This window comes from Corvus kubaryi, unplaced genomic scaffold (assembly GCF_017639235.1).
Source record: "Corvus kubaryi isolate FWS band 111438036 unplaced genomic scaffold, C.kubaryi_AGA036_p1.0 37300, whole genome shotgun sequence".
Lineage (NCBI taxonomy): Eukaryota > Metazoa > Chordata > Aves > Passeriformes > Corvidae > Corvus > Corvus kubaryi.
Window position 1 is genome coordinate 12,688,430 of NW_024581093.1, and position 27,798 is coordinate 12,716,227.

At 40.0% G+C, this 27,798-nt stretch overlaps 1 protein-coding gene and 1 long non-coding RNA gene across 2 annotated transcripts; both read right to left on the reverse strand.

The window, feature by feature from the left end:
- Window positions 1-670: 670 nt before the first annotated feature.
- GPT2 (glutamic--pyruvic transaminase 2) lies at window positions 671-27,576 on the reverse strand. Its single transcript, XM_042027564.1, has 11 exons — window positions 26,845-27,576; window positions 16,639-16,728; window positions 15,051-15,159; window positions 11,281-11,414; window positions 9,094-9,337; window positions 8,256-8,335; window positions 7,560-7,696; window positions 6,693-6,867; window positions 5,767-5,922; window positions 4,630-4,742; window positions 671-3,413 (listed from the first exon to the last, which is right to left on the reverse strand). The coding sequence occupies exons 1-11, from the start codon at window positions 27,169-27,171 to the stop codon at window positions 3,323-3,325; spliced, it is 1,656 nt and encodes a 551-aa protein (XP_041883498.1). The 5' UTR covers window positions 27,172-27,576; the 3' UTR covers window positions 671-3,322.
- Window positions 24,695-26,825, reverse strand: LOC121664325. Its single transcript, XR_006015954.1, has 2 exons — window positions 26,193-26,825; window positions 24,695-26,088 (listed from the first exon to the last, which is right to left on the reverse strand). It is a non-coding gene; the product is annotated as an uncharacterized LOC121664325 (long non-coding RNA).
- Window positions 27,577-27,798: the final 222 nt, after the last annotated feature.

Sequence of the window (27,798 nt, forward strand, 5' to 3'; positions counted from 1 at the left end):
CCCCCCCCCCCCCCCCCAAAAATCCCTCCAAACAAACAGGTAAGTGTTTCTGTTCCAGAAAACACTCAAAATCCTGATATAAAGAAGAGAATTTCATGCTTTTGGTGGTTGTGGCATATGCATATATGTTTAGGGAAGCAGAACTAGTTTCCTTTCCCTAAGTTTTGTTTTCTTTGAAATTCCCAAACAAACACCACTAAAGTAATTCTGAGGTGTCACTGCAAACAGACAAGACAGTGTTGCTCTGTAAGTTTAATCTCCTACAAGCCATATAAGAAGATTTTTAAAAGGGAACTCACAACACCAAACAGACCCCTCACCAAAGCTTTCAGGACACAGTTGATCAGCCTCAGCTGACTGGCTAATCCTCTCTGTGAAGGAAGAACTCTGGCTTGCTTTACTTCTGGTTGCAGCTCCTTACTTTATAGGATTAATTACGAGCATAAACTTGCCTAAGACCATCTCTATTTACACTTCTGCACTGGTAGGGAATAGTTTTATGGTAGTAAGTTGGACAAATTTCAAGTCCATAAACTGGAGTGACGCAGAAATTAATGATCTGGTACATGGGTACTAAATATTAGTAAGTACTGGTTTGAATATGGAATTGAATGTGTTATAATGCAATCCAGCTGCTGTTGCTCCAGTGACATAGGAAATGGAATAGTAGTACCATTTTTTTAACATGTGCTTTATTATTTGGAAGTCTCATACATCTGAAGTACTGCTACAAGGAGCACCTGGAGGAAGATCAAACCTAGAAGCATGCATTTGAAAGGAAGGATTGTCTGTTATTAATGAAATATTTCAAAGACATGGAAAATAAGCCTTTTTGTCTTAGGTTTACATGATTGTTCCACAAAAATGCACATTAACCTTATCACAATACATACAAATATTGTGGATGGACAATAGAAATTACCACCCTTCCATATGAGATGCATCAAGAACAAATTGTTATCCCTTATAATGTCAGAAACATAAAAGGCACCATAATAGAATGTTTAGAAAAAACTCAGTTTATGCCATTATAATTTGATTTAAAAGTGTAAGAATTGCTGTCCAGACTTAAAACAAAAAGCCTTTCACACCTGTAAATTATCATTAGAAACTTGTAAACCTTTACATTTTTTTCCAGAAGTATCAGGTGCAAATGCAAGGCAAATATAAAATCTATTGACTTATTAGATTACAAATACTACCCCATGAAAAAGCTGTAGTTACAAAAATATAAAAAATATTCTAACTCCCATTGTTAGATCTTAGTTTCACTCTATACTGCGTTAAGAGTCCAAAGCCAGATCTGATTTGGACACATTCCTAGAGGAGGAAAGTGCTGTTTGTCTTATTTTTACATCATTATTCTGACCTCCTACCACAGTTTTGCTTTCTGGGTTTGTTTTATTAGTGCATATTAAGGATGCCAAGTGGAGAGTGCTGACAGGTTGTATTTTTCAATGATAGTAGCAGCATAAGTGTTCTCACTTATGAGAGAACACTTTTTGTCCTCCCAGAAGTGCATTTCTCTGAGGAGAAAAGTGGAATTGTTTCTCTCCAATCCTCCACAGTAGCTTGCGTAGCAGCCATGCCATTTTCATCCATAACCTGTGACCCCTGGCAGGTGATTGAGGAGAAAAAATTCTTCTCCCAGGCCTCAGTAAGGAACTGTGAGAAGCTCACCCACTGCTAATGCTGGGTCATAGACTGGGGCTGCTGTGGCAAGGACAGTTATTGGCAACAACATCTCGTCTTCCTCACGTGATAAATTGGCACAGGTTTATCTGGATGGTGTTTCTCTAGCCCTTGGCTTTAGTAACCTGGATCAGCACAGGGTGTTGAACCAGCTACAACAGCAGCCTTACAAAGTGCTAGTAGACATTAAAATGAGTTTACTTCTAAATAATAACTTAAAATTAATGACTAGATGGAATGTGATATTCTTAATGAATAAACTGTAAATGCTGAGCCTAAGCCTGACAAATGCTAATGCTTTCACATCTGAATACTGAAAGGCCTGTTCCTTTAGCATCTAGCACCTTTATCAGAGCTAGCAGAGGGTGTCCAGCTTCCAGCTCTAGAGAAACAGAAGCTGTCTTTTGTTTTGCAGGGAAGCTGGCAGAGATTGGTGGAGTTCCTCAGCTGTACTCCTAGATAGCCACCTTATTTAGCTGGGCTTTGAGAAGCACTCAGGATCATTCAGCCAGCAATAGGACTGTGGAAGATTTAAGTGTCAGCTGTACTATCGTTATCTTTATGCTTGGTGCAAGACATTTTCCTTTAAATACATTTTTCCTTCATTAGAAATCAGCCCCAGCATTTCTCCTGGTAACAACGTGTCAGTCCTTGCCATTTCTAGCTGGATTTTGGCCAGCTAGAGGGGCTGTGTGATGTTTCCAAACAAATGTTCCCCACAGACAGAGTGGTTCTGAAAGGGTTGTGTTTTACCCTACTTGAAAGGATTGACTGTACTCACATCTGCTTTGAGACAGTAACTTGCTCTGTTCCGTGTGTATAAAAGATGGAGTAAAGTTAACAGGAAACTGCTGGAGTTGTTATGGCAGGAAGTGTTCAGTGTTCATATACTGGGATCATGTGTTGAATAGCACAGAAAGAAGACTGTATTCCTCGTTATGTTTCAGTTCCATGAAAATATGGTTCAAGCAGACACCATGTTCACTCCTCTGATCAAAACTGTATATTCCATTCCAACTATGCTGGGATGGCAGGATTTCTTTTTAGCAGAATTTCAAAGACATCTGCATACATCTGCTGAAGATTTTTTTAAATAAGAATGCTGTCCCTACGTGCTTGATCAGGTTTGAAGAACACTTCACACTTAACAACAAAACCAACAAAAACTAAACCAAGAAATACCTATAATGTAGGAATTTGGATTTTTGTTTAGTAGAATTTTAAGATGGGAAACACATTCCTATCTAAACAATTTAACTTGTCATTTCTGTTTTGTAAAAAAGCCCACATGACAGTAGTAATTTTAATGAGCAATTCCCTTCCCCAACCTATTGAGTCAAAAGTTCACAAATGTAACTTCCAATCAAGGCACAAAAACATTTACTGACTCTTTCTTTTCAGCGCTTTCTTCACATTCTTCCCCTTCCCCTTATAAAAAGTTGGTGTAACAATGTCTTCTAGACCAGATATAGTTTTAATAGTCCAATAAGTTGTAGCAGGATCTGAGTCTGGTTCTATCTATTTTGAATTTAGTTAAATTAGATAAACAGCACATTCTCAGCACATCATTGTTCATTGTCTGCATTTGCCTTGAAGGGGAGGGGATGAGGGGGAAAAAGCCACAGTAGTTTCATGCATATTTTTCAAGAAACTTTATGTGGAAGTCTTTCACTTTCTCCAGTAGGATCTTCAGCTTCTCTACTGGAGGAAGAATGGTCATTCTGAAAAATAATATTTAAAGAAATAAAAAAACCCAACCCACATTATCTTCAGAACCAACTAAACTGTGATCTTTGCGCAGATCTTGATTAATCTCAAAGCACAGCAAGCAACAAGTTTAATATCTGTTTTGATGTGATTCTATCATTTTCTGCATTTTTACTTTAAATGAACTATACCATTACACTAGAGAAATTGGTTTCAATTGGTTAGAATACAGGAATTCAAGAACTGTTATTTTCTGTTGAGTGGTGTAGAAGGTTATCAGTAAGAAATAAGAACAACACAGTTTCCACTGTTGGGCAGTTATGCCAAATTACACCCAGTTTTTTGAGATTTAGGAGTTGTCAGTTATGAGTAAATGTACATTTTTTCTTTAATTGAAAACTGAGTTCAGAAGCATTAAAACAATGCAGCATGCCACTCTGCAGGTTTTAGTCCCTTTTTCCCTTCTTCTGCAGAATCTGAAAATGCCATGGGTGTGTATGCCAGTCTGTACACAAGACACACAGATCACAATGGTTTTCCCACACTGGTGCAGGAATGGACTCTCTAGGATTTTCCTGGAGCTGTGTGTACCAAGGGGTCTAACCCAGCTGGCTGTGTTGCAGAACTGTCAAGGCTAAAGATACCCTCTGTTGTATTGTTTCAGACTGAGGAAGACTAAATTCCATGATAAATTCTAGCTATCAGTGACTTGGCTAGAGCAAAGTTCTATTTATTGGCAGCAAAAGCAACACAGTTTTGGTATTAGATTATTTAGTTCAACATCTTGTTTTGGTAAGAAAGTTATACAGTCTTTAAAGAGCAGATTTATAGGGAAGCATTTTTCATGAAGTTTCTCCATATGGAAACACAGTTTAACCCCCTCCTCCTCCAAAAGAATGCAGGGCAATTTTTGTAATTCCATAGCCAACTTTAAGATTAAAGTCTAAGCTATTACTATTGTTTGTATTCCTGGAGAAGGCATTTCAAATGCCACTGTGTAAAAATAGAATGTAGTTATGTCAGCAAGATGTGAAAACACCATTAAAACTTGAATAGCTCATCTAGCAGACCAGGTCTTTGACCTTGCTGTCAGTCCACAGAAACTGTCCAGTAGACACTGAGACAACAGAAACTGAAATAAAAATCCTCATATTTAATCAGAAGAGAAAGAAATGGGATGATACTTTGCTTATTACTGCTAATTTGCTTTTAAATAAACAGAAACTGTACCTGAAATGGTAGGTTCCTTCTCTCTGGCCAAATCCACTTCCAGGTACAACACATATTCCAGTCTCTTCCAGAAGTTTCATGCAATAGAACATATCAGGTGCCATTTTATGAGCCTAAGGGAAAGGATGCATTGGAATTAGAGAAATCAAAATATTCCTAATATATAGAATTTCATGACTGCTTTTTTTTTCTGAATCTTTATCTTACATTATTAGTTTCTTATTCAATTTACTAAAGAAGATGAGGAACAATTGCTAATGGGGCGGTTCACAGTAAATTAAATAACAGTACTTCAAGGAGCAACAGGGCTGAATAACCTACACAAAAACTCACTTCAAAAGAAAGGGTTTAGGTAATTTTGTTATTCTCCTTGACTTGCTTGTAACTTTTTGTCAAAAGTCTCAAAGTTGTACTTGGAAAAATCTAAGGCACTGACATTTGATAAGATTAAATTAATTTGAGAACTGTGTGTTCCAGTTCTGTTGGCAGTTACTATTTTTTTTCCTCCTGAATAATCTGCTGCCTAGGAAGTCCCCTGATTAATAACTATGAAAAGTTCTTAAATATATCCAGGTTATATACCTAATCAAATAAGCAGCTGAAAAACAACCCTATTTTTGTTCTCAGCTGTGCTAATAAGATTCCCTTTACAAAATGAATATTACAAATTAGGTTTCAGAGCTCTGCTTAGGAACAGAAAGACTTATCATTTATTAATATAGGTTCCTGTCCCAAAGGCAAAACGGTGAAATTTATAAGGAAACCTCCAGCCCTCTTTCCCAATCCTGCTGAATGGGGTTTCCCTTGTAGGGTCAGAAGCACACTGCCACTCACACGTGCTGGCCTCCCTAACCCAGGCACAGGCAGCAATTTGAAACCTCACAGGGCCAGCTACTTGTGTGACTTAAACACCAACGTCCTTGGGGACACTCTCAACCTGGGAGCCTTAGCACTATGATGAAACGATCTGTTTTGTTTTCCTCTCTTAAAATAAAGGTCATGTTATATTTAAAATCATACACAGCCCATGAAATACTGCTTTTGTACTCCATCTCTGGAATCAAAGTTCATCATTAGAAGTGGCAGGTACAGGTGAGAGGAGGTTAAAATGGATTGGAGTAAGAATGACTGACTGACCTCAGCTTCCTCAATGGCTTTGGAAGGAATAAAGATCCGTGGGAAAGCGTACATAGCTCCTTGAAGAGGATTGCAGTGAACTCCTGGGATCTTGTTAAACATGTCTTCTGTTAGTTTGGCTTTTTTGGCAAGATTGTTCAAAACAGATTCCTTTTCCTGTTTAAAAGGAAGGTGTTCAGTTGGACACATTTGAAGTAGCAATAAAAACACCAGGAGAAACTATGTTTCAAAAAGCCTTCCCCAAATGAAACACTGGTAGGGCTTTGCTGAGCTATTAGAGAAAACCATATTCCGAATTCCAGTTCTGCTCTTAAAAACAGCAGTGCAAAAAGGCTTTAGTAGGATACAATTACAGTGTTGTAGTCAGACAATAACCTACAGAAGTCTCTATCTTTGTGCCTTCTTCTCACAGTCTTCTTTCTGAGCATTCACTCTTGGCTATTTCTAGAGACCGTGTTAGCTGAGCCTTTGGTTGGACTTGATAATGTAATATTTTAAGACAGAGTCAGCTTCATTTTTACAAGTGAGAAACTATATGTATACTTCAATACAGATTGTCATGTTGCTCAGTATATAGAGACACTGGATATTTAAGAAAAAGATTGATTTTATTACTTTATTTAAACTTATATTCCTGATTAAATTTTAGTAACAGCAAATCTTATTTAGTAAACCTTTTGCCATATTAAACACACGAAAAAATTTGAATTTATCAGCAAGAAAACTGATTTGATAATGCCTTCCTAGTATTTTTAAGTGTCATATTAAGTTAATTTTGAATACACTCCATAGTTCTGTAAATTAGTGTTAATACAGTATTGTCCAAGGAGGAAGGAAAGAAGACTGATCTCTGTGCATAGATTGAGTTCCCAGTACTTAGGATAGGTTTGGGAAATGCACAAAAGAACAAGCATGTTATTGCTGACCTTTATGAACTGTGCATAAGATTCTTCTCCAGGTACTGGAGGATTCACCACAATATCCATGGCTGCTTGTCCTGAGACTGGAGGACAAAGGCGAACAGAAAGCAGCTTAACGAGCTGTCCTTTAATTTCCGGGTGCAAGTTAATGACCTCCATGTAACCTCCTCTGTAGCCACATCTGTGACAAAGTGAACAGAAGAGGTTGGTTAACCTCAAGTGTATAAATACCACAAAAGCATTGAAAATGACTGCAGAAGTGGAAAGTCAATTAATGAGACTCTTACAACAGGTAACATACAGGTTGTTGAAACAGCTGCCACACTGATAATGGTTTCAGATGGAGCTACATGACATTAAGTCCCAGTATCCCATACAGAGATAAAGGTGGACAAGCAGCTTCCCTATTAGGCAAGTTAACAATTAACATGGATCTTTAATCTTCAGAACAAGAGCATATGGCTGTAGCAGTATACATTTAATCAAAAAATTCTTTTTCTTCCATCTCCTGCTCCCCAAAACAACCATACCCAAACATTTGTAATACCAAACCTCCCAGTGATTAGTGAGCTGTTCCCTTGAATGTTGGAGGCCAATTTTCCTTTATCACAGGTCCAGATTGGGACTGTAGGATTTCACCTTTGTGGGACTGAGGCATTAGGTGTCTGAAATAAATATTCTTATTATTTGGTACTTTGAAAACCACTGAGTTAATCCATTACTCCGTGCTTGTTTCTCTTTTCTTAATAGTCTTTAGTTAAAATTAATAGAGGATTAATTACAGTGGATTACCTTCAGGTCAGTAACATAAAAGGGCTGTCCAACCAGATTAACGAGGAAGATGAAATAAAAAAAAAACTAAATCAGACTTACTCGCCCATGTATCCCTTAGAGGTGGAGTGAAAAGAGGCCAGCTCAACATTGTTATAGTACTCGGGTCCCATCTCATACAGAATCTTTTTGAAAGAATGAAACTGGCATCCTTCAGAGTACACATTGTCCTGGTAAACCTGAACAGTCAGAAGACATTAATGTGCTCTGTTCCCCCAACTAAGGATAAAACATGGCCTTTTAGAGAGGCAGATCTGAACTGAAGAAACAGTCCTTACACTCAAAACTTAAAAGCTGTTAGAAGACACAAGGTTCTTTGTTAAGTAATAGTTACTGTAATGATACTTTTTATCTGATGTGACCACACTTAAAGGCTGGGCCTTTGGAAGAACAGTGAGCTTCTTTGTATGATTTAACCTTTACTTGTATGTTTAAATTGATTTTCCTTCTGTTTCTTCCACTTGAAGTGGTCTGAGCACCACACAGGTTTTTAGGTCTGTTGCAGCAAAGTTCTTCCTTGTGTCCCCTACACTTTCTCTCTAGTTCAAACCCAGATCAAGCCACCTGTTATACTGATCCTTTGATATTAAGAATCTTGCATGTCTGTTCATGTCTTAATATGGTAACAGAGAGTCTGTTCCCTGTACTTAAAAAATACCAATACCACACATGGAACAAAATTAAACCTCATAAGAGTACTCTTAGCTGTGCTTTTGAGAGAACAGATTATTCCATTACCTCATCAGCCAGAAGAAAAAGTTTCTCTTCCCAAGCAAAGTGTATCACATCTTCAATGCACTTTCTGTTTTGCACCTGTCCTATAGTTTGATTTTTAAAGCAAGAAGAAAGTTAGTGGAGTGTACACACACCAATCTTTTCACTCAGACTTACTCAGATTACCAACTTTTCAAGAAGATATCACTCGTCCTCTGAAAAGTGCTATTGAACTTTAGAATTCTGTTCACTAAGTATGAAATTAAGGAGCATTTTCGGAAGAATTATGGTACAAGGTAACTTAGTCCATCCTAAGCAAAGGAAGTGTGAGATACGGTAATCAACCAATGACTTATTCAGAGTACTCTGTGTACAGCTAATCACTGTAAATGCTCATATGCATGATGGTTAGGTGGGAGCTAGTTTCTTACCAGTCAACCTCAACTACTCAAACAACTAAATTCGGAGGGAGGCAGTGCTTGCCACTGAGTTCTGAGTTTTTACAGTCATTGACTCTCAGAAGCAAGGGGCTACAGGCTATGCCAGAGGCAAGATCTTTCACAGAGACCAGAAGTGACTGAAAGTCATTCCACAAGTCTGGAAAACTTCAGTGGAAGCAGTGGCTTCAAATGGGATCCAGTGAAGTGAACCTGCTCCCTCCTTTCTGGAGTTCCATGATACTGAAAATACGTTTCTAAAAATAAAACATACTGTCCTACTTAGAGCACTGATCTCTGGAATTCAGCTTTATGCATTTGATAAGTACCTAGGATTTGCCTGCAGTGTCAAATGAATGAAAAAGTAAAGAAAAAAAAGGTCTTAAAACCCATAAACCCATTCACTAAACAAAATTCCTGCAGACCTGTGGGATTTCCAGGGTTGATGATGCAGAGGACTTTTGGATTGCAATATGCTTTAGCTTCATTCAAGGCACGGCGAAGTTCATTCACATTTAGAGCCCAGCAATTTTCTTCATCCAAATAGTAGTTCACCTGGATAGCATCCAGTTCAGAGATGGCTGCTGAATATAACGGGTACTGGGGTATAGGAATCATCACTCCTGTTCGGGATTTGCCACCTCCTGAGATCAGGATCTTTAAAATTGCCTGGGGAAAAAGTAGGAATTAAAAAAAAAAAAAAAAAAAAAAGCTCACACACCAGAATTAATAATACACTCTGGAATAAGTTACTAAACTTCCTTCCTAAAAAAGTCTAGAGTTAAGGCAGATTTCTGTCCTAGAAGCAGATAGTCAAAGAGAATTATTTATTTCAGGTTGTTACTGGTTGAGTAAGGATGGTCTAAGCTTAATGGAATCCTCTCATGACATAGCTTCCAAAGATCATGCCAGATCAACTGCAAAATTTAGGAAAAACATTCTGAGCACAAAGCTAGAAGGCAAGTTTGCAACAGGAATATCAAGATAATGATTTTTCTGCTGTGCCCTGTTGTAAGCAAAGAAGCTTTAGCTAGTTCTTGCTCATTGCCTTCCATTCATTTTGTCTCATTAACCACAAGAGACCAATAAATAAAAACAGAAATTAGAACTGGGGCCTGTGCAGATTCTCCCTTGGAACAGAGAAACCTGTTTTCCATTATGAGCAATTATGTTTTTATTTTCAAGTAACAGAACAGATCAGAAGTCTGCATGTGTTGGGACGGAAATAAAATCATATGTAGTTTATTCCCAGAAGACACAGACAGAAAGGTAATGTTTGTGCTAAGGTCAGTCCAGACAATTTCCTTGTGCCCAATGGCTGTGTGATGTGGAGGCTTTTTACATGTGAATTAAATAAAACAGTGCACAAGGGGCAGGAAGCAGAGAGATTTCTTGCCTTTATAACCAAGGGAAAACTCTGAAGTACAGGTGCAATCAAAGCAATCATCCTTATCAGCATGTAATTGGCATCTAACCCAAAAATATCTTTTCTCTCAGCAGCAGTATCCTTTAGTTTCTTGGTGGTTCTGGTACAAAATCTGCTGCTCTGTGCCTCTCATCACATACTCAGCTGCTAAGGTAATGATTTATAATCGATATAATTTTTTACCCACCACTAGTTTAAAAATACCAAGCATCCAAAACATATAATCAGGACCAAATGCATATTTAAAAACTCCTAAACACCCTCTCTCCCCTGAGGTTGTTTTGTCTTTGGAAGGGCCAAATAATGAGACTCGTTGTGGTGCTGACTTTACATCAATGGTGAAATCAAATCAGCATGGTGCAGATTAGATGTACTGCGCTGCCATTCCTGACAAGCTGCCAGCGCCAGAAATTCTGGAAAGCCAATTGACTGCAGACCTCTGGAGAGCTGTTCCTGCCGGAGCGTTGTCATTCTGAGCTCTGCCACTAGATGTCCTTTAAGAAAAACCACCTTCACCAACACACTGTCAAAGGCTGCTTTCGTAAAAGCCAAACTGCTGCTGTACTATCAGTGAAGGGGTCTGTGTAAAGGAGCAATCTGATAGAGACTGGTATTCCTGTCTTAACTGAGGACCGTCTTTGAACCTTGGCTGAACACAAAACCTGAAGTGTTTCTCAAACAAACTGAAATACACAGACAGAAATACATCTTTGGGATTTTCACTGGCATTGATCTGCACTAGCAGAGTTTACTTGGAAGAAGAGCTGCTGAGACTTCTCACCTCTGAGGTCATTCCCTCTTCCCTCTGCCACTGCTTGATACCCTCTAATCTCCAATGTTTATGTATCTTAATCACTGAGGACAACCATTATTTAGTCTGAATGCTCTGAATCTTCTAAACTCATATTTAGGCACCTGTAGTTCATACCACCTTTACAGAAAAGTACAATTTAATGTATATTAAGAGACTTTGCGCCTGCTTCTCAGCTGGCACCTGACATCCACACAGGGGGTTCACTGGTTTGTTCACAGGATTGGATATTCATTGAATGGGGCTTCAGTATCTGCCAGACCAAACTCACAGGACTTTGTGAGACCAGAGGTTTAACAGAGATTTGTATTTCCAGAGGTAATTGATAAGCTGCAGTTTGTACCAAGAAAGGACAGGTTTCATTTTAACACTTACAGAAATGCCATCGCTTGCCCCAGTGGTGAGATAAATGTTATCTGGATCTGCAGGAACCCCTCCATCTCTTCTTTCAATATATGAAGCAACATCTTCACGGATGCAATTTATACCTTGACTGGCAGTGTAGGATCCTGTGACAAACAGAAAATTAGATGAGAATTCAGTACAATGTACATCAGATTTTCTGTTTGCTAGCAAAACTCCTGAGCTAATATTGAATGGAGTAGTTTGCATATGAGCCATATTTATATGGATCCCCAGGATGGATTTGGTTTTCTTTCCATGGAGGAGGAAAGGGAGCTGGTTCATTCATAGAGCAAAAGAGTTAATTTGGAGTTAGACAAATACAATAAGTATCACTAAAATACAAAAATAACATACTGGATTGGTAAAAAGCATGATTTCAAGCCTATTTTGCAAACTGGGACAGCAATCCCATTTTTACTATCTTTCAGTAGCTTTCTTTATTTTGGAAGCACTTCTGAATGTAAACAAACTCCTGTTTAAGTAATGGGAACAAGGAACAGAGGTAGTATGTGCAATAGAAAGGAAAGTAACTTCTTCTATTCCATGACAAATATAAGGGTTTTATTTGCAATATGAAAATAACGTATCATTTTCTCCCACAGTCTGAAACCAAAAAAATCCTAAACTGCTTCTCTTCTTCCCCCACAGCATCTCCCACAACCATTTTTCAGCAGAAATGTCTAGAATCACCCCAATCTCATGTGCAGTTTACAGAGCACAACTAATAATCTTAAATAAAATGAGCTGTTAGATGCCTGTGTGCATCACTGCTGAGTATGTGCAACAAATAAAGAGTAAAAATAAGCCTAGGTCAAGGTGAGGAATGGATTCAAGCTATGAAGCCTAAGACTGACGGACAAAGAAGTGACAAGTGTACATCTATTTTAGAACACTGTCAGGAAGCCACAGAATCTTCTTTGCTTGTTGGGTGCAGTGGAATAATTGTGCCTGACTTAACTCTTATCGTTCAGTTATCTGCTAGTAGTCTGCCTGGTAGGACCTCTGTGAAAGCATGATTTAAAAAGACAAGGAACCTTTGCAAGTACTGCACAATTGCATGGGACAAAACAGTAATTCAGGGCATGAAGTTCCCTGATGTCCTAAACATTCACTTTTACAGGACTAGAAGTTATATCGGGTCTGTACATGGGTCTTTGCCCACAGCTAGGAAGATGTTGTTAAAGGAGGAGAACAAACCTAAGCTGTCGTTCTGTCTTGTGAGCCACTGGGTGCTGAGTCCTACCACTCTGAGGTTATACAGAACACTTAATTGATCTGTACTTCTACACTTAATCGTACTCAATTGATGGCTTTGACTAGAATCTGTATGTTTGCATTGTGGGATGCAAATAAACAAACCCAACCCAATAAAGCTACATATATTATGTATTTTTGTATATAGGAGAGGGGTAAATGTCTCAAATGCCTGGAAAGACATGCCATTTATCCCACATGCAAAGTAAGTGGTGTCAGTAGAATCCCAGAGTGTTTGGGACACATGAGAAGTTGAGGACACATCTGAGCCTTCATATATGGCCTGGGAGTAGCGAGACTCAAACCATGAGTAGGGATTTGCCAAATGAATGTTCATTGGAAGTGAGGGTATTCCAGTTCATTTCCAGAGGAAAAGACACTCATATAACTTTGCAATTAATACATTTAAATAGGCTGGTATAGATGTGGGTGTAACACTTCAAATGGCTTTGACCATATGTAGTGATTTCACCCTTGTGTTGGATTGACAAATTTGTTAAAAAATAAGGTTTTGAACAAAACACAACACTTAAAGCTACAGAGAGAGGTCAGCTTTTAATCTTTGTTTTTTTCAGAAGAAAGCAAATTTCTCCTTCTCAGCCATGAAGAGAACAGCAGTAAGTTGTCAGACTACCAACAAAGTGATAGGGGTAACTTCCATTCAGCTGCACATCCCTGTGCCTCCAACTGCATGTTTTGAGATGCTGTACAGAGGCTGATGAGCTCCAGAGACCAAAGAAGGGGCTGACACACCATACTGGAGACAGGCAGGGTGGAGAGGGGGAAGAAACCACTACAGCACATCAGAAAGGTCTACTGTGGTTTTAGTTGTCAGGAATTTAGAGATACAGTTGTTCTTGGCATAAATAATTTCAAGATAAAAAGACATTTAGACTCCAGTTACTTACAGAACCTCAATTTATCCACTGACATTAAGAGGGTGTATTCAGAATTATCATCTTATTTGAATATTGCAACAGTTTCAGGCCTACTTCCTCAGAATCTACTGAGCTAACAGAAATGATGGGAAATGCATGATCTTCTGAAAAAAAGGAACATATTTCTGAAATATTATGCAAGGCTGAATTCCTTATACTTTACTCCAACATGGGGCTGTGATGTCCCACACCACCACGCCCTTAAGGGGAAGGGAGCACCAAGGGGCCAAGACTCATCATTCTGAGAACTCCTTCCATGTCCCTGAATTTCAGAATCATTACAAAGAAAGACTGAGTCAAAACTCAAATGTATCCCCAGTAACTCTTATGTGCCAACAGTACTATGTGCATTTATTGTTCCAAAGTAAGACAGGAAAGGGATTCATTTAGCTAGAGGAACTTCTCAGTTTTGATAAATGTATTTTTAATGGTCTACATTAAAAGAAAAACCAATACGAAGAAGATGAAGATAAAATACATTCTATATTAGGCTGTGTTGTTAGGAATAGTCCAAAGCCGAAATAACTGCTAATGCAATCACTGTTTATGTTTTGTTTATTTTATTAAGTTTCACAGCACCTACTCTCAAAATATGCCAGTGCAAATAGGCACTGCAATCACAAAGATTAAGAAATATGCCAATTACTGTAATAAGTCCTCTGAAATGTCACTGTTTGCCTACTTGAAAGAATGTAAGTGTGTCAGATTCATTGCTGCACCCAGCAGTATCTGCAAAGTGGAAATTCTAGTGGCATTTGCCAGGTACAAGTAGGCAGCACAGTCACCATATGAGAAAGAAATTGTCTCTTCCATTTCCTTTCTACTGAATATGCAAAGTTTGTACTTATGTGGATATTACATGTGTACTCCTGTAGGAACAGTAGTTGAAGAACAGAGCCTTGTAGTTCTTTCACAAGTTGTTATTTTACCTTGGAGAAACAGAGCTCTGACATCTTCAGTTAAAACTATCTCAGCTAGGTAAAAAAATACCACCTTTCAGCAGTGTAGCTTTCCTTTTGCAGAGCATTATCACCTCGGTACCTGAGTTTCTGATACCCCAGTTCATCCTCCGACAAACATACTTGAACTGACAGTTCAAAATAAAGATCCAGGAGCATGCACTGGATCAGCTGAGATGGACATATATTGTTTGTTGATACCAGCATTACAGAGACAGTAGACTCCTTGGCAGAGGAACCCTCTGGAGAGGGTAAAACTGTAAAACCCTCCACCCAGTCTTAGCAGGAGACACAGAGCCCCAGATTAAGAGATATCATACCAACAGAACAGAGCCTCACTAGTACTTTCTGCCACTTTCCTAGTGCAAAAAATCTCAGCATTCTGTTTAGTTACGCGTAGATGTTATTGTGGCAAGGGCTCCATAGATGTATAACCTTCACCTCCTCCTCTGTCACAAGTCCCACCAAGAATTTGCACCATTTGTCACCACCTGTAGGTCACACTGCAAACCCGCCCCACCAGCTGCAGATATTGAAACCATCTTTGTTGTTGCTAATACCAACAGGAGCAACTGGAACAGAGCCTTACCTAAGCTGTTTCCTCCACAGCCCTGCAAGATCCGTCTGGCTCGCTTTTTGGCATCTTCTGGAAAGCTCGGGCTGTCCAGCAGGTTTGGGTATGTACACAGGGCCACTACCTGGAGTGCCAAGAAAACGTAAATTGGCCACTTTTCAATGGTTATTTTAAGTTGATGATATTATGTTAACTTTTCTTGGAAATTAAGATCACAAATACTGGCTAATTTAAAACAGGTTGTTGATGAAGAGTTTGCAGTTGTTTTTTTTTAAGGGTTGTGCTCACAGAAGAGAAGAAATCTTATCATGTTCCAAGTTATGCTGATAAAAACAGCTCTAGAATTATTAACTATTTGTACTACAGACAGTGAAGATTGGAGTCCAGGTGAGCTAAGTGTAGTGCAAACACAGTAAAGCACAGTTAATTATTCCTATGTTATCTCTAACCAGCTCCATCTTCCACTCTTCGTGTATTACTAGCCCACTTTATTGACAGGAAATCAAGACTTTAAATATGGAGCAGAACTGAGAAATACGATCAGCTTTTGAAGTCCTAGATGCATGTTCTAATAATCCTTCCCCAAAATAACTTCTAGTTCGTACTGATTTGAATTTGTGGGAAATATTGAATTAAAAAAAGAAGTGGTAATATAGAACATAGTAAAAGTAGCAAGACGACCCGGCAGAATTAAGTTAATGAAGGAATGTAAGACACAAAGAATTGAGAGCCCTCTCTTGAGATCAGCTTAATTTATTCCAGTCTCTCTCATTTTTATGCTTACATGGTGTAATATGGATAGGCTGTTGTCATCTTGTTGGACAAAGAGAATGAATTAATCCATGTCTGTGCACAGTCATGGGGAGAAAGGATTTCCCATTTTATTTAATAACATTGGAATAACCTGTAATATGTCTGAATAATTTGTAAGAAGCTCAGGTCTCCCTAGTTTGCTGCACAGCTCGATTTTGTACCCTCATCACCTGGACTCGCAGTTTGATAAGGCTTCAGTTTGTCCTGCAAGTCTCTGAATTTACATTATTATAGACGGAGGATTTTACATGAGGATGTGAGGGATGCTCAGTAAACAGGATAATACTCATTTTAACCTTATTTGTGTTTTAGGAATAATATACAAACATGAACTCTGTTGTAATCTTCCCTAAAAGTTAACGTACAAATTAGCTTGCCCAGAGGTAAAATGTGCAAAATGAGATACGGTACAAGTAGTTGAAACCAGCTACGTGCAGATCTCAAAGTATACTCTCAGATGAAGAAAGGTTTTTGTTTTTCTCTTTAAAGACAACCACTTCCTTTCTTGAAGAGCATTATTGGTAATGAATGTGCTGACTGATAACACAGAAGTGGCAGGAAAAAGTATGGGTGGGGAACGATATGGAAACTAAGGAAAGCTATTGTGTTAAAAGAGGACAATCAACAAGCAGTAGGACTTCAGCTCAAAAATGAACATTTTTAATTTTTTACAAAAGAACTATTTTAAGTCTAATTGCATCTAGGCAATCACTTATATTAACACCCATATCAGATAGCTTTTAAGGCATTCTAATAAAAAATTAATAATAATGTTTGATAGTAGTCTTACCTGACGGAGAAAGGTGATTGGTCTCTGTCCCATTGCATGTGCATCTCCAATGTTGGCTTTAATCACTTCAGTAAAAGGTTTTTTGATTCCCTAGAAAGGGATAATTCAGAATGTTTTGTTAGGGCTGAAGTAGATCATTCTTCTTTAGTATCTGTCACATGGCTGTAACTAAACAGTGCCTGATCTCAGAACAGCTACAGTGTTTAAGGTAAAGCTTAATGCATTTCTTATGCAATACTGCCAGTAAATCTTAAATGGTTTACAGAAATTGTGTTGACTGTGACACATTTTTAAATGATAGACTGGCTTTTATTCTTCTGCTAGCTGCAAGTAAGAGACTGACTTGGCTGTAAACTACATATTGAAGTAAAAAAAATGAAAAAAGGGCATTTTGAATTGTCAGTATTAGAGCAACTTCTTTGAGACACCTAAGGGAGGGATGGATCAGTCAAGAAGCTAAAAAGACTTGAGGATATTTGAGAAACCACCAACAAAAGAAACCTAAAGACCTTTAGTTCTTTTAGAGTCAAAACAGTAAAGATATTGCTTGCTTATTTATTTTACACTTAGATTAAGTATTCCTTGTATGATGACCCCATTTTTCCATGTAGAGATGTTTCACTATATATCATAGTGAGGCTCTGTATGATAAACAGAAGTGCTAAATAATCACCATGAATATTTAAAAGCTTCCTAGTCTCCAAAATCTGAACAGCCAGCCATTTTTCCTGTGAGAAACTGAATGCATCATGAAAACACAGGGAAGGAAGTTAATGAATGTTGATTAGCAATCACAGCTCTTTAAAAAGCAAAATAAAATAAGGGCATAAAAAAGGCAAGGAACTGACTGGTTGAAAAAACCACCAGTGGTTTAAATAAAAAAAAAGATTCACTGAAAGTAAAAGACAACATTACAAGAAGAATAAGTGAGATAGGCAGTAATAAATTTACAGTTGTTCTAATGTATATTTGAGAGATAGTAGGAAGGCCTCTTAAGAGTGACAGAATTGTCATGTGGACTAAGGAACTGCAAAATGAGCCTGATTAGTTTTCTGTAGAAAATTACCAGTAACAACTTGCTTTGGGCATGGACTCAGAAAGCCTCTTCCTGGTCCATGTATTTACAGACAATAACTGGATTTGGATATAGAATATGTGGCTGGCAAGCCTTGACTGATTTTTGCTTTTCCACCATGGACTATGATGCTGGACTTCAGTGACAGACTCAAACCCAGATGTGCAAAGATAACAATAATACAGGTACTCATCAGGGATACAGATCCCCAGGTATGCCAAGATTTGGAGGTTTAAGATTTGGATGCCAAGATTTGGAGGTTTAAGATTTGGATTTTTAAGATCTGGAGGATTATCCCCACTCATGTAACTGAAAGCCTTCAGGATTTTTTTTCTTTTAAAATTAAATATGTAGTTAGAAATGGCATTAGGACCAGACAATTTGGCTTACATGATCCTGATTGAAAAGGGTAAATTTTACTTGGCCTTACATTTAGCAGCAATAGAAAAAAAGTTCACTTAAAATAATTGGAAGTGACACACTGACTTCATCAAGTCATTTGCTTTTATGCTTGTTGATCTGAGTCCCTAAATTAAGAGCTGAATTCAGCTCTAAATAAAGAATTAGAAATAGGGATGCCAGATAAACATTAGAGTTATCTGAGGCTGAAGTTTAGTAATTTATGAGTATGTAAACAGCTAAAAATGTGTTTTCTTCAAGCTATCTGGGGTCCACTGACAGCACATTGTTTCATTCTAATTACAAATAAGTAGGAAGAGAAAGATGTATGTAGAAGAAGAACAAATTCTATTTGCTTGAAATGAAGAAAAATTCCCACATACTTCGGTTGCATTTGGTCCTTACAGCAAATTGAATCAGTTTCACTGGATTTGCAAAGTAATACAAATCTGTTAAGGAACACGGATACTTCCTTTGCCTTAAGTTAGGCAGTCTGAAAAAACAGCTACGTGAAATAGAAGTACTCTGGTTTATCAGATTAAAACCAGAACAAACCAACTCCCTAATAATAGAAATACCCTACATTAAATTTTTTGCTCACAAATACTGTTGTGTTCTGCAATAAAAAAAAATAGCTGCTTCTTTGGTTGGTGAAATGCTGAAAGGTACTTGGCATTTCATAACGTACTTTTGGAGTTTTTATAGCGGCACAGCCTTTAAAACAAGGTAACAGAGCTTTTTGGTGTCTGTGTCAAGTTTATCATAAATAATGTTGTAGCTTATTAGCATTGATACCATCTGAATCTTTATTAGGGCCAAACTCAGTGCTTTTGCCATCACTGCAAGTATAGAATCATCACCTACTCCACAAACCCCACACTACCTTTGCTTCTCAAATGATGGGTCTGGAATAAATAGCAAACCATACACAATAGTTCTCTCACCATAAAATCTTGTTAGAGAAGTAATGATGGGTTTTCTGTGTTGTGCACACAGTTCCCATCGACTTAAAGGCCCACGGCCCTCTTCATTAATTTGTATTTCTTGGTCTCAGCTACAAGAGCTGTTATCTTTTTTGTCTTTCAAATGAGAAATGCTTTTAAATAACTGGAGCCTTTTCCTTCCCTGACAACAAGTTAATATCAGCAATTTTTTAGAACTGTCTTCATGAGACTTGCTATATCCTCTCTTAGTGAAATCTATACAAAAATTGCTACATCCACTTAGTATTTTTCTATTACTTGATTTCCAGGCTCTCTATGTTAAAAAAGGAGTATGAGAAGTTGTTCAGATTTAGTCTAAAATAAGAAGTTCTAAACAAGTTCTTAAAAAAATGTCTAGAAAAGTTCTTTAGAACAAAAAGTCCCATCTTAGCATTTCAAAAAGAAGGAACAGAAAACAATAACAGGCAAGAACAAGTGCTGAATGGTAATGGGTCAAAGTTCCAAAGCAGGGATATCCGATGGCAGCAAGGGAAGTCTAGACAGTGCTTGTGCCTCTGCAGATGAGTTCAAGGCAGAATTCTGCTCAGATGCTTCTTACAGAGCAGCATTAGTCACTGGCTACTTGTGTCAAGGTTTCTCCTATGATGATGGGTGTGGGTATCCAAGGGGAGGGTTGTGCCAAATCCTTTTTTTGGAAGGTATGTGGAAAGATCTGTATGAAAAGAGGAAATGTGAATGTGATGTTGATAACCTCAACATCAGATTGCAAAGAAGTAGGAAAAGGGCTGCAACAGGTCATAGATTTATTCCACTGCAGAAGGCTAAGCAGTCTTTAACCATGTCAGCAACATACCTGAGCTGAGACTATTTATGTGCCTGCAAGCCAAGGAACACACAGGGGGAGCAGGAACTGGGCCATTGGAGTTGTTTTGCTCTCCTCTAGGGATCCCTCACCACACTTGTCTGTCTCTCATCCCCTCCCTCTCTTTGGGTGCAGGCAGGCTTGCAAGGTGTGTTCCAGAAGCAGTCTGGCTGGATTGAAGCTGGCAGATTTGCAAAAGGGAAGCTTGCATAACAGGAGCTCTAATAACAAACTCGTGAGCAGTAAGTTCCAGATTGATTCTCCTGCCTTCTGAAGAGGGTATGAACCACATCAAGGAGGAAAACCAATGCCCAGCCCTACAAAACAAGCTCTGCTCCAGCCTCCTGCCTTTGGCGGCACCTCACACTGTGCTCACAAGGTGATTCAGCTTCAGCTCGGGAACAAGGCCAGGCTCCTGCCACTCTTCTGACAGTGTTAGCAAACAGATTCACGATAGTAGCCACTTTTAAAGCTGGAGAAGCCATCTTTCACTTTCACGTTTAAAGGAGAAAATATTAAAAACATGTACTTTCTTTTAGTACCTGTCTTCTGGATAATGAAAGGATTTTAATGGATGAAAGAATCATCCAGGATTTGGAATATGCTCTTCAGAAACTACTTCCTTCAACAGTTACTTCTGTCTCTCTGCTCTTTTCAGAAGAAATGCATCTTTTAAGAAAACAGATGAAAAACATCTGAAACCTGAAGCAAGCCAGACACAATTATACTAACAACTGTATCTAAATATCACATGAAGTTGGGAGAAGGGATTTTTATATGTGAACTAGAATTCATTGGTGCAGAGCCAGTATAATAACAAATGCAGTTTACCAGGTTTGGGGAAGCTTCCTCTTCTCCTAGACATCCCCATAGCCTCAAAAAACACAACAGAAAAGGAGAACAGTATGAAACAATGAGCTGTCTCTCAAAGAGAGAGTCACGATGCAAGAAGTGTTGAGAGAATTACTTGATCAAAGAAACAATGTGATGCCAGAACATACACCACCCATGAGGCCAATGCCCTGCCAGGAGCTCGTTTGTCTCTTAGGAGTTTTAGAGTACCTGGAGGTTCCCTTTACAAAGGTACCATCTGAAAATGCCGGCAAACTGCAAAATACCACTGTGCCCAGAAAGAGTAAAGAAGGGTGCAAACTGACCTGACACTGTCTTTGCTAAAACTTCAGCAAATTTCAAAGGAAAACCGTCAGTCTGGAGAGAAGCATGTGTGGATTTGGTAATAGGAAAAAATTGAAAAGGGTTCCTTTGAGAAGGCCACTAAAATGTGAGCTGCTTTTAATCCCAGGAGAGTAACATGGGATTACAGCTATTTCTGAATTTCAGGATTTGCCTGCTCCTGACTGCTCCCAATTGTTTCATTTTCACCACCATTGCTTTGTGCCTCCTCTTCATGGTTATCAGGCAATAACATCACACTGTGAAACACTGTACTATTTCCTTGAGCCTGGTTTTGCTGTGACTTGCACAAACAAGCTGTACAATCAGAGAGCTGGCAAACCCAAACATTTCAGCATAGCTGAGATCTACGCTGTAGTAGCCAAGCTCCTTGCTTGCTTTTTTATCTCCTCCTCTCAAGAGGCCAAGAAGGCATTGCCCAGAGGCCCTTAACTAATAGGGACCTGAAGACCTGAATTAGCATTCCAATCTTTTTATTAAAACAGCTCACAGCAGAAAAATAAACCTGACCTGCTTACCATGGAGTAAGGCTTTGGGTTTGTATTATGCTTCTGTAGTTCAAGCTGACACGAGCTGTTTTGGGGAGGAAGGAGAAGGAAAGTTCTGGATTTTGACTTAAAATGGCAGTGATGACTTGCATGCCCCCTCATATCACATGAGGAAATCAGTGGGGCTGACCTTTAATTGGCAGATCTGATTCAGAGATTACAGAACAGAACTTGTCCTCAAGTTACTCTTGCCTGACACATTGACTGAAGTGGATTTGCATTCAGAATTTTTTGACTACATAGATAAAGTACTAGAATTCATGACAGAATTAAAAGACAGAATTAAAATAATGCTCATTAGAAAGTGATTAGACATTAGGACCCTCAACTTGAAGAGTTATTGGAAAAGGTCTATTTTGGAGTAAATTTTGCTAATGTATTCAACCAGAAAATATCAAAAACTGGATCCTGTGGGTTGCGTGCTTCTGAACATACGATTTTGATAATCATGCTCTTGAAACCAGTTTTGTTTCAACTTCATCTGCAGTAGTTTTTTCCCCTCTTAAAAAACATGGGTTTTACTACAGATTCACTTACGTATGCAACATGTACAGACAACTGAGGAACAACAGTTCTGTCTTAATGAGGTCAGATGCTCTTGCCTGGAAGATACTTTCTCAGTGTGCACACAGTCACGTATTCAAAGCAGAAAATTATAGGATGGTAATTTAAGCTTAACATCTTTCATTACTGGGTGTACCAGTCAATCTTGTATCTTTTTCTTGGCGTGTTAAATCATATTTCTGCATGTCATTGTCTAAATTGTGTTTTATCTTTCCAAAACTCCCAGGGACACAGTCAACTCACATTTACAATTAAGGCTGGATTCTAAGTCAGATTTTTTCTATTCAATTTAGAAGCCTGATGAACTAGTGAGGGGGGAAAAAAACCCAAACCAGCTCTACAGTATTTTAACCAAAATACTTTAGCAGAAGCTGCCTGAGATTTCAGCTACATAAGTAGAAGGATTTTGGTAGTTTTATTGTCTAAATAGCAATGTAGGGAGTGAACAAGTGGCTTGAATAAACTTATTTGCAATAGTTATGCAAATGAAAAGCGTGGGCAGAGGAGATGAGCATACTGTAAAGGTAACAGAAAAATAGGGACTTCAGTGTATAGAAACTGTATAATGCCATTGAAGGCCCATGGCTCCAGGCCCAGGGTTGGGATGTGTTACCCACCTGCCCTATCGGAAGAACTTCCTACATGCTGACAATATATCCCTGCACACCATCCCTCTCCCCCTTTCTACCCTACAATTCTCTTTCAGTAACTTGAAAGTTTTGAAGGACCTTGCGTGCCTTACATTAAGCCAGGCACTGCTTCCAGTATTACCTGAGCTGACTTGTGGATCCTGAAATGCTGTTTAATATGCATACGCTTTGTAAGGAGATGTAAGCCAACTTAACCTAACACAGAACTTGACATTATGTAAAACCCAATCAGGAATGGGGGAGAAAAGGACAGTACAGATGAAGAGAAATGTCAGGGTAACAGATATGAAGGGATTTTCCATAACAAGGTCAGTTAAAATTAGCATGAATGCAAAGGAACAAATCAGGTATGTGTCCTGCCTATGTAAAGATAAGTTAGTTTGTTATTACTAATTAGGTGAAGAGAAGGGCTCTGTTCAGAGATTGCATTATTCTTGCATTGAATTTGTATTCAGGAGCAATTTTCTAGTCCGAAATGTAATTAAAGTCAATACTTGATATCGTAGCCATCTGTTAGCAAGTCTACACAAAGGGGGTAGAAAAAAGGTCTTACTTGACTGAGTTCTATTTAGAGTGTAATCATTTATTAAAATATGCCTGTGCTCTAGCTTGCTTTAAAAAGTTTCCAGAAACACCAAGGTGAATAGTTGAAGTTTGTTCTTTCTGTCATCTTAGTAAGCCAGAATCTGCTGATTGCTACCAATAGCAAAGGGGAAGAGAAAAGAGGTTTTCACTTTCAAAGAATGACACAATTTCAAAATTACGAAAGAAAGGTTCAGGAAAGTAATTCAAGTCACTGATTTTGCATGAAGATTTCCATCTTGAAAGACTTAATGTACATCAAACCCCTGATTTTCCACCTAGATGAATACAGGCCACAAGCCAACAAAACTTGTGAAATCCAGGTACAGCATGCCCACCTGTATTGGACAATCGATCTTATTCTGCTTTAATTGAGTATTCTACTTGTCACTTACATTGTCTTAGTCCCAAGCATAGGAGCTGAAACTATTGCCTCATTTTTATTTATTTTTTAAGGAATATCCCTTCAGTTGCCCAGTCAAAGACTTCTTGAGTAACATTTTAGTCCTTATTTCTGTGTTCACTGTGGAGTTAACAGCTCCTGTTGTGATCATTTCGACTTAATATAGAGAAGCAGCAAGTGCCAGATAGAATAATAGAGAAGCTGCTATTTGGGATCTGAACACTAACAAACCTCAAGGTAGATGAAAGCTTACACTGTGCAAACAGCTTCAAGTAGCTGTTTTACAATCTCCATAACAGCTGTGTAAGTTACGCAAGTATGAAGAGTAACCAAATGGAACCAAGTTTAAACAGGGAGAGCCTCTATCACATCTGATTAGACAATGGCTGCATTTAGGGTGCTTTCAGTTTAGAAACAAATTACCTAAAGGCATCTGGGCAGAACAGGATAAATGCAGATTTATTGCCCTTGCTTCACCTCTGCCTGTTCTTATTACCCCCAGTCACTGCAGTGCTTCCACTTCATACTGGGGAACCTCTGCTCTCCAGCCTGTGCAAAGCTCCTTCCCCATCAGAGGCAGAAGAGCTGCTATGGGGCAACTCTTGCTGTTAGTGAAGAGTAGCTGTGGATCTAGAGATACTGTGGGGCATCCCCTTCCTCTGCCAACCACTTCAGCCTCTTCTCTTCATCCAGCAGCGTTAATTCTGCTGGCAGTTGTTGGCCTAACTCTGTGAGCTAAGATTGAGAGGGATGGAAAAAGCTGTCCAACTTAATAAAAAGAAGTGCCACTGACGTGTGAGCACACATAATTAAATTTCAGACACGCACACGCAAAAAATAGACAATTAGATAACCTATATTTCACTTATAAGGAACTTGGGTATTACTCAACACTGTATCCTTTAGCAGACAGCTTGATTAAACAAGGGAATGAATAGCAGTATTTTTATCAGAAGGGCAAAGACGAATGAATAACTTGAGCAGTGTGGAAGAAAGTAAAGTCTTTCTGCTTGCTTGAGTTGATTAGTGTTCTTTGCAGATACACTGTCTCAACTTTTGCAGTAATTCTTCTCCTCTTTCCCTGCCAGCTGGGAGGTTTGTTTGCGTTACTCGTGTTAAAGCATAGTCACCTCTAGGAATGCTGGTAGCCATTATCAATGGCAAACATTATTTCGTGAGTGTGGTTCCTGGGAAAAAAAAAATTAATGGAAAATGCCACATAAGTAGGCACAACGCAAAACTGACATAAAAATCTTTTAATATAGTAATTGGCAGTGACTTGCTCTTAGATTTTTTCATAAGTGCACAGCAGATTATTCTCTCTGCCAGTGACTCAGCTGGTAACTGGAGTAAGCAGGGGAGCTGGGAGGAGTTAGTGAAGGGCCTTTTATATTTGTTTTGTCAAGTAATATCTCCTGCTCTGCGATGTTAACTTGAAAAGAAACATACTCAGTGAGAACACTGGAAGATTTTATACTCTGGAAAATGCACCCACTAGGGAACCTAGTTGCGTAAACACAATGACACCTTTATAAACAAGTTTTAAGGCAAAAATCAAAACAGATGTTCTGAAATTAATTCCCCATCACCACTCTGAAGTTTTTAAGCGAAATTCTAAAAAAAGATGCTGTTTTTAATAATTATTGAATGAGACAAATAGTTGATGTATATACTATAGTGAGCTGAAAACGTTTCACCTTCTAAAACAAGGGGAACCAAGTAACACGAAGACCAGAGAATTAATCTGTTATGGTTAGAACTGCTGTAGCACTTTTTTGTTCAAAGCACTTTTCATTAACTAATGAAAATGGTCTTGCAGTACCTGTAATAAGATATTAGAAAGACTCTCTAAAGCAGCAAAGGCAGTGAATAATAGCTGAAATTACAGAAAAACTACTCTGCCAGATGCTTTATTCAAAACAAAAATAAGCAAGTCCTTGTGATGAGAGGGGAAGCTGTGGTTTGAACAGTAGAAGCAAAAAGACATGTCTGTATTGCTGAGGATTTCTCTTTTTAATCTTTTTTTCAATACTCAAGGAATAAGAAAGAAATTTGAAGAACAAAATGTAAGCGATGACTGATTTGGATGCTTTATTTAGCACATATTGGCCCAGACTCTTAGGATCTGCTTTATTATCTGATCCTCCAAAGAGTACCAACCACCTACAACTTTGGGCAGCGTTACTGAGCGTTTGTGCTCTGAAGTCTTGTCCTCAGGCACCTCAACTTCTGCAATAAAAAAGGAGCACATTATCGGTGATCTCCTTGGACGACCCAGAGCAGTGTTGGATGAGGCTGCGGAGCAGTGCCTGGGATAGCCGGGTCTAGCTCACCTGTCAGAAGGCCGCCGCCGGTTTTGAAGGTGCCTCCCTGCCCCGGCCAAGGCAGTATAGCTAAAATCCTCATGAACGACTTAAACGCTCTATCAGTATGATGAAAGCTGGTCACTCACCTCCTTGTATAACACAAAGGACACGGGATTGCAGCAAAGGGTCAAAGTGGCCGGAGAAATGTAAACACTGCTTTATGGGGGTGTCCCGTATCTGCCTCAGGCAGCCAGTGACACCAGATAAACAGTAGCCGGCCAGCGGCTTCCTTTGTTCCGTGCCTCTGCCGCCTCCCGTGGGAAGGGGCGCGGGGCCGGGGCTGCCGCAGCGGAGCGGGGCCGGGGGCGGCCCGGGCAGGGGCGGGAGACGCAGAGCGCGTCCGGCCACGGCTCGGGGCAGCGAGGGATGAGAGACAGGCTGCTGTACTCCGAGAGTTTTTAACTTGGTAGGAGGCACTGCAGCGGCACTCGCGGTACCTCCCGCTTTCCCGAGGCTTCCACAGGGTCGCGTCTCAGCCCCGCAGGGTGTCATGTCCCCGCCGAGCCCTGCGACATCCCAACCGGGAGCGGCGGCGGAGGAGCGCCCGGGGCAAAGCTGGTACGGGCTGCGGAGAGCGCGCCCTGCCCTGCCCTGCCCCGCCCCGCCGCCTCTGCCTCACCTTCCGCAGCTCCTTTTCGATCTCCCCGGCTTTCAGAACGATGGGGCCCCGCACCGCGTATTCCACCGCCTTCACTTGCGGGTTCATGGACTCCAGCGTCAGGATCTTCTCCCTGCTCGCCTTCTCGTTGATCTTCACGGCGGAGGCCTTGGCAGCGCTGCTCCAGCGCACCGTCCCCTCCCGCCGGGGACCCCGCGGCTGCTGCCCGGCCGCCAGCGAAGCGGCGCAACGCAGAGCCATGTCCGTCCTTCCGCCCCGGCAGACCCCTGGCCCGCGGCCGCACAGCCTTGCCGCAGCTTGCCTGGCAACCAAGACAAACCGATGCATGGTTGCTCGGGTAGTTCCCAAAGCCAAATTAAGGATACAAGTGCTGGGGATCGGTGTATTTTGTAATCGGAACCAGGAGCTAGTCAGATGCACGCGAGCAGGAGATGCAGTCAGAAGAAATGCCGAAGAGCTGGCACAGTTACTCGTATACGCTCGATCCTCTCATGTCCAGATCCCACAAACTTAATTGCAATGGATACAACTGATCTTGCAATGTTGCGATGCCACCACAGGAGCAATAGATCCCACCATTGCATCCGAATAGCGCTGCAGCCCCCTGTCCCCAACAGAAGTGCCCCCGCTAGTGCTCTGGAAGAGTCCCGGGCAAACCCATCCTTCTCCCAGCCGGCGCTGGCCCCGGCCCCGGGACGTGCTAAGGTGTGATTGCACCAGCCAGGCTGCGGGCGCGCTGCCTGATGGGGGATGTAGTCCCGGCTACGCCTGCCCACGGCATCAGGTCGTGGGCAGGGAACTACCGCACCCAGAGGCCTCCCTGGGCCGCTCCCGCATTGTCTGCAGGGCGGGGCGCGCTCCTGCTGCTGGAGATGCTGGGGGAACCGGGGTCAGGGCAAGTGCGCGGGATTTTCCTAAGGGAACGGCAAAGCCAAGTGTTCTCGGTGCCACGGA

What these genes read in the sequence shown, in the direction of transcription:
- GPT2 (XM_042027564.1), bottom strand. Translation starts at nt 27,171, where the DNA reads ATGCATCGGTTTGTCTTGGTTGCCAGGCAAGCTGCGGCAAGGCTGTGC. An exon ending in TCGAAAAGGAGCTGCGGAAG is followed by an intron (nt 16,729 to 26,844) that starts GTGAGGCAGAGG and finishes ATCCCTTTCTAG; the next exon opens with GGAATCAAAAAACCTTTTAC. An exon ending in AAGCCATTGAGGAAGCTGAG is followed by an intron (nt 4,743 to 5,766) that starts GTCAGTCAGTCA and finishes CCTTTCCCTTAG; the next exon opens with GCTCATAAAATGGCACCTGA.